Genomic DNA, 7,222 nt, shown 5'->3' with positions numbered 1-7,222 from the left:
CAGGGTCCCCCAGAGCGCAAGGCCACCTTGGGTCCCTGGGATGGGGTGTCAGCCAATCCTACCAAGAATGGGGTGTGGGGTACATTTTTAGCCTCCTGGCTCCCTCTTCCCTCTAAAGACATGGGGCGCCGCCTCACCACAGGCTTCCAGGAGGGGCAGGCAAGCTGGGGCTCAGGGCAGTCCCACATGTGCTATGACCTCCATTTCTCCATCTGGGTGAGGGTTATGTGAACTCCCCAGGTTCCCCAGCTTTCCCTGCCCCCCTTCGATGAGAACAGATCCATGCATGCCACTCCATCACTGCATCTGTTTAAAATGACCAAAAGGCACCACAGAACACAGCAACTAAGCTGTTGTTAGAAACGCAGCTGCTTCACCACCCCAAGTGCTGTGTGAGACCCTTTCTTGTGTTGCTTCTTGGTGCCTCAGTTTCCTTGCTGCTGAGACCAGAGTTGGTCCAGAGTGGTTCCCAGGAACCATCGCTCCACGTCCTGAAGATTCATGATCCCTGTCACTGCCGTGGGACTCTGGTCTCCTGGCTGTGACCCAGCATGTGAGGAGGGAATGAGTGTTGAAACAATCTCGGTTGCTCTGCCCCAGCATGTAAGGGAGGAGTGTTGAGATGGTCCAGGACTCACTGGCCTCAGTCCAAGCCCCCTCTCCCCCACCGTCCCCAGGCTGCCTGATGGACACAAACCCAAACTCTACCTGCCCCACCCAGTCCCCATGCTGCCCTGCACTGGCAAGGTCCCCTGTCCCCCAACCTGCCCACCCTTTCACTCCCAACCTGACCTGCACCTGCCCCTACCCGCCTCCCTGCATTCCCCGTTCTTCCAACCTGTACCCACCTTCCCCTACCCTGCACCCACCTTTTCCTGCCCTGTACCCACCCCTCCTTCCGTCCCCTCCCCCGACCCTGCACTCACCCTTCGACCTACCTCCCTGACCTGCTCCATTCTTCCCTCCACCTTCCCCCTGCCCTGATCCTTCCCTCCCCCTCCCTGTCCCGTGTGTGCTTCTGGGGACTGATGAGATGGGGCACCAAGCTGAACATGTTCCTTGTCCATGTTGGGGGTCTGAATCCCCATGTTTGCGGCCAAAACAGACCCAACCGCCCTGGTCATCTAGGGAATGTTGCCACTGCCTCAGGCTCCCCCTGGGGCTCGAGGCTCCCCTGATCCTACACCCACCCTGGGGCAGCAGAGTGGAGGGCATCACCATTTGTTCCATTTCCAAAACACCATTCTCGTGGAGAGGAAGAGCTGTACAAATACAGATTTAGGGTCTCAGGGCATTTCAGGTTGTGTTGGGTTGAGTTTTCAGTTTTAGGGGGGAAGAGAAGCTCATACTTGCCCCCCCAATGAAGAAAGCAAACTGCTGACACCCTTCCCACCTCACACTCTGTGTGGCTGGCCCTTCCCTGGCCCAACCTTGTGATCGCAAACCTGGAAATGCTTCTCTTGGCCATTAAACAAGACACCATCCATCCTTTAAGGAACCCGTGGTCGCAATCAGGGAAGGCAAGGGTGGGCTTCTCTGTCAGGGGACTCCATTCAGACTCTACTCAGGCTATGCTGGATCCAAACAGTTTTATTGATTCCAAGTTGCCCCCGGGGGTACATTCACTCAGCCGCCGAGCCTGCAGTCGGTGACATTTAATTTGGGGGCAGTTGCCACTACCTTCATTTTAAAAAAATAAAATTTTCAAAGCATCTTACAGGCCAAAGAGCTAAGCAAGATCCTCGCTCAGACATTCGAGAGTTTTCTGAGGAAAACTCTGGTGGAGGAAACACATCGAGCATCTTCCCGCCGGTGTCAACACAGGGACAGGCAGGAGCGGCCCCTCCGCCGGCGGAAGGGAAGACATGGCCGTGGGAGCTGCACAGAAGCATCCAGAGCTCCAGGGTGGCTCAGGACAGGGCCAGCTGACTCTGTGTTCAACTGAAACAGAGGCAGGGGCAGGGCACGGGGTGACAACAGTCAGACCCATGGCTCCCACTGCAGCCAGAACCATGAGAGAGCCACAATGCCCAGGCAGTAGACAGGGGACGGCAGAAGGGCCATGTAGCCAGGCCACGCCACCACCCAGGAGGTGTTTCAGGCCCCAGAGCCCAGGGTGGCAGGTTGGGGGCCAGAACTTGTATCCCCACCCCTGACCTCCGTGTCTCTGTCCTGGAAGATGGACACCAAACTGCCCAGAAGGAAGAGAATCTCCACATACAGGGCCCTCCTCAGGGCAGCATTCAGGGCCTTTCCACATGCCCTCAGGGGGGCCTCGCATATGCCTGGAGGTCCTTCCCACCTTCCACATCCTCAGGATTCCAAGGGAACTGAAAACTCTGAGGTGAGCACCCTTCAGCTGGCTCTGGCAATGTTTAGACAGGCTGGACATGAGCCTGCCATACCCTGGCATCTACAATTGACTGTCAGAAAACCAGAGTGCCGGTGTCCTGCATCCTATGGCCTCCAAGCCCTCCATACAGCCCAGGCAGCAGAGGCCACACATGTCCAACCAGGGCATCCGGTCAGGGTTGCTCTGGGTCCCAAGGCTCTGCTCATGGGACTCGCAGAGTCTCCTGATGCCATGTCTCCTCGTCTCCCACCCAGAGGCCTCTTGGCCCATGGGGAAGCTGGCAAGATCGGAACCATTCTGTTTGTGGTCACATCTCAGGTGTTTTTGAGAGGAAATGGGAAAAAACACTCACTTTTTCCATTACCTTAAAAACACCCGAAACCCATCCTCAGAGGTCAGGTCCGTGCTGGCCATCCCTGTGATGGCCCCTGGCCCCTCTGCCCACTGGAGCCCCTCACAGAGGCTGGTGGAGATCCTGACACCTGAACACCACCTCTTACCCACACCCATGGGGGCCGTAGTGCCCACACCCACACAAGAGGACAGGGGTCCCCCAGTGCCTGCGGCTGGTGGTCACCCGTCCCACTCCCCCCTCAGAGGGCCTTGGCACTGGCAGGATGTGTGACATGGGGTGCTGGCTTCTGGGGATGGCGGGCGAAGGCATAGGCCTGCCCCAAGATAGTCAGATCCACCAACACCTGCAGCAGGCCACACACGGAGAACTGTAGTGGGGCGCCATTCAGCAGGAAGTAGGCCGTCTTGAAGGCATCACCACTGGCCCACATGAGCACCATCTTGATGCTGTAGAGACACAAACAGGAGGTCAGTGGGTGACCCAGGGGTCATGGGCATCACAAGAGGTCAAAGACACCAGGGGGCTGGGGACATCCCAGTAGGTCAGATACCTCAGGTGGTCAGGGACACTCCCAGAAGCCAGGAACACTACAAGAAGTCAGGGATACCCCAGGAAGGGCCACTCCAGGAGGTCAGGGATACCTTAAGAGGTTAGGGACAACCCAGGATATCAGGTCATCCCAAGGGGTTGGGGGATACCTTGGGGATTGAGGGACACTTCAGAGGTCAAGAATACCTCAGGAGATCAGGGATATCTCAAGAGGTCAAGGGATGCCTCAGGAGGTCAGGGGCCACTCCAGTGGGCCAGAGGGACACCCCAGGAGATCAGTGACACCCTAGTAGGTCTGGGATACCCCAGGAGCTTGGGAGTCACACCCTGACCCTGGCCAGTCCCCCAGCCCACCCCTCAACTTCTCTGTGGCCTCAGACAGAAGAGAGAAGCCAGGGCCTACACCTGGTCAGGGTTCCAGAAGCCCTGCCCCCAGGCATGCAGCAGTGAGGTAGGAATCCAGCAAGCAGCTGTTGGTTACCCAAAGCAGCAGGCAGAACTGAGAAGGTCCAGAAGGAGCCAACCCAGAGGGGAGGGCTTTCCCCATAGGGCTCCCACTCTCTGGTGATGGCCACACCCTGGGGTGTGAGGTCAAACACCAGGGGCTGCGGTTAGTCCTGCTGGGCCAGCGCCCTCATGCCTGAGACACAGAGGGGATCACCAGGACTGGTCACTGGTGCAAACTGCCTTCAAAGGTCCGATTCATCCCTCCTTGGTGAGCACACATGAACAACTGTCACCCACTACCCTAGCTGTCCTGTCCTGTATGCCACCCTCCTACATGCTCCCAGCATCAAATGTGCTTAACTCGGACTCATGACCTTTCACAGTTCATTGGACCAGACTTTGGAGCCTGAGGGAGCTCCCTGACACTGAGGACACAGGACCCAGTCCCTCCATCTCACTTATATGCCAGGGGAGGGGCCTGTCCCCTGGGGCAGCCTGCAGGAGGGTCTGCAAGAGACGGTGGGGCTGAAGCTGGGTAGGTCAGGTCCAGGCAGGAGTCAGGGCTACAGCCTGGAAAACAGAAGAGCAAAAGGGGCCCGTGGGCAGAAAGAGCCAGAATCCACACCCAACTTCCTCTCAAGCCCACCATGCTCTGCTATGAGGGTCTTGTCATTCTGCAAGAGCCTAAATCTGCTTTATGATCACACCCACCAGGAATACCCACCTAAAATCACACCTGCCAGGAATGTCCACCCTATAATCATATCCGCCAGGAATGTCCTCCTTATAATCACACCCACCAGGAACATCCACCTTATAATCACACCCACCAGGAATAGCCACTTTATAATCACACCTGCTTTGACAGACAGTGTCACTTCTCACAGAGTAGCCATACAAAATTAACTGGAAACAGCTTTCAAAATACCTTCAATGAAACAGCCTCAAAGCAAGCATCCCAAACCTGGAAAGAAGACTTTCAGTTCCCACTTTAAAATCTGGCAAAGCTGGCCAGGCTCAGTGGCTCAGGCCAGCCTCAGTGGCTCAGGCCAGCCTCAGTGGCTCAGCCTATAATCCCAACACTTTGGGAAGTTGAGGCGAGTGGACTGCCTGAGCCCACAGGTTCGAGATCAGCCTGGACAACTTGGCGAGACTTGTCTCCTAAATAAATAAATAAATAAATAAATAAATAAATAAATAAATAAATAAATAAAAGTTAGCTGGGCGTGGTAGCATGTGCCTGTAGTTCCAGCTACTTGGAAGGCTGTGGCGGAAGGATTGCCTAAGCCCAGCAGGTCGATGCTGGGGTGGCCATGAGTGTGCCACTGCACTCCAGCATGGGCAACAGAGTAAGACTCCAACTTAAAAAAAAAAAATCTGGCAAAGCCAAAGAGTTTTCAGTTTGGAACACCCTGGGGTGCCAGGTGAGGTCCAGGGAGAGGACCAGTAGCCTCACTGCAGTATCCAACGGCCCCCAGGTGGGGAAAGGCTGCAGAACGGTATGCCTGAGCCCAGCTCCCAGGAAGGAGAATTGGAGCCTAGAGCTGCTCTGTGGCTGCTGGGAGGAAAATCAGGTAGGGGGAGACTCCAACCACAGGGAAAGCCCAGGCCCCTCCTGAGCCCACGCTGGGAGGGGGCTGGTCAGCCCCCAAGGAGCAGCAGGGCCTGCACTTCTCCTTTGCATCCTCTTTCTCACCTCCAATACACAGAACCACAGGGGGCTAGGTGGCCTGGAAGCAGGCAGACAGTCATTCCATGCAAATTCCACAGTATGGAGCTCATACCTGTACACCAGCAAAAACAGAAGGCAGGTGCTGGACTCTAGTTCCAGCTGGGACACAGCCCTGGTCAGATGTCAGGCAGCAGGATGTACAGCTGAAGCTCCAATCCCAGGACAACCTGACCCAGTCCAAGTGCCCTTCCTGTCAGTGTTCCAGGGTCCCCTGACACACAGGTGTGCTCTCCACCATGACAGACAGAGACATGGAGTCACTGCTGGGCTGAGCTCTACCACATCACACGGACGTTCTAACTAGCCAGACTCCTCATGAAAAGACATAAATGGAGTCCATATAGCCAAAGAGTTGCCATTTTAACATTGCTTAGCTTTGTCATGTTTTTCTAGCAGTTCACTTTAACTTGTCCTCTAATCTCTAGCCAAGGACAGAACTGGTTTCTCAGAGGTAGCTATCGATAATTGTTTTACAATCCTCTCCCCAGTTTGTTTTGTAAATAAATCAATCTAATTAGCTCTTCCTGACCTTCATGACACAGATGCCCATCAACATGGCAGCAATCATGTGACTAACCCACCCATCTGCCTGCTGTCCATCACCTGACAGTATGTGTGCTTACCTGGCCTTCATGATGACATGAAACAGACCATCACCCAATCACCTTAACGAACTCCCCCAATCAAAGGGAAGGTTTAAAGGCATTCAACCTCAACCAGCCATTTGCCATTGCTTTGCTAAATTCTGGTGTGGTCTAGTGGCTCAGTGAGCTATGGCTGCCATTGCTTTCCTAGCTTTGGCCCCCTCCCCTACCTTGGGAAGGTGAACCTCCTCTCTCTCTCTTTCTCTCTCTCCAATTTACTTTCTAAATAAACTATATTTTCCAATCTTACTTCTGCGCCATCCTTTGTATCTTTTGCATGGCACTGATCACAGACCACTCCCCACTCACCCATCTAGTTTTTGACCTTACACCTCACCTTCCTCTGTCCTTCTGAAGGGATGACGCTTCTGCCATGGCACAGGGACAGAAGTCCCAGACGGCCTGGCTGAGGTCCCATGAATAGCTACATCATTTAGAGGGCACAGGCTGGGAGGGTTGGCAGCAGGTCACATGGAATTCAGGTATGTGTCTCTGGTCCCAGGCATGCAGGAAAGAAATGCCCTGAGTGATCTGCTCAGGAAGAAGCATTCCTCATGCAGGAAGCAAAACCAGGCACCACGGAAGTGCCACAATGCCACAGTCTTGGCACAAGCCTACTTGTGTGCACCCACTGGTCCACCATGAGGTCCTCACAGTACACAGAGCAGACCCCAGGCATCTACAAGAGCCAGAAACTCCATGTGGTGGGGATCTTGAGGTGCTATTTCCTTCAAAAACAGGATTTCCCCTTTCCTCCCCAGCTGGGTTTACATCATCCTTTGCCCCCAACGACTTGTCTGAGGGAGCAAAGCCCAAGTCCTGCTACCAAGGCTCAATGCGTCAGTGGTTTCTTAATGACAGGCTGAGTCTGGTTTCCTCCTGGTGTGGCAAGTCCCACCAAGGAAGGACAGAGGAAACTCAGTAGAACTACCCGTGATGCCAGAACCCCACCGTCAGGAGCACGGAGAACCTTGAGGTGGAGCCAGGGTGGGGAGGAGCAGCTATCCCATCTCACGGCCCCAGGTTTCATTATCCCAGCTGGTGCGGGCAGACCTGGGAGCTGGGACTTCCTCCTCAGGCACATCCCCTACTCCAGCCCCTTCTTCCCCTGCCTCCCTTTCCCCACTCCTCCTTCCCTTCCT

At 55.0% G+C, this 7,222-nt stretch overlaps 1 protein-coding gene across 5 annotated transcripts in view; it reads right to left on the bottom strand.

Moving 5' to 3' along the window:
* Positions 1-1,572: 1,572 nt before the first annotated feature.
* The window catches only part of PQLC1 (PQ loop repeat containing 1), a 48,182-nt gene continuing 42,532 nt past the window's right edge, over positions 1,573-7,222 (bottom strand). For 3 of the 5 annotated variants that reach the window (XM_021715444.1, XM_021715441.1, XM_021715435.1), the window contains one exon: positions 1,573-3,154. In XM_021715444.1, the coding sequence (XP_021571119.1) occupies positions 2,947-3,154 (208 nt within the window). In that variant the 3' untranslated portion in view covers positions 1,573-2,946. The remainder of the gene's footprint in view (positions 3,155-7,222) is intronic. The other 2 variants (XM_021715449.1, XM_021715447.1) reach the window with 2 other exon arrangements.

This window comes from Carlito syrichta, unplaced genomic scaffold (genome assembly GCF_000164805.1).
Source record: "Carlito syrichta isolate Samal-C Ts95f unplaced genomic scaffold, Tarsius_syrichta-2.0.1 Scaffold100632, whole genome shotgun sequence".
Classification (NCBI taxonomy): domain Eukaryota; kingdom Metazoa; phylum Chordata; class Mammalia; order Primates; family Tarsiidae; genus Carlito; species Carlito syrichta.
This window is presented reverse-complemented; position numbering and strand designations above follow the sequence as displayed.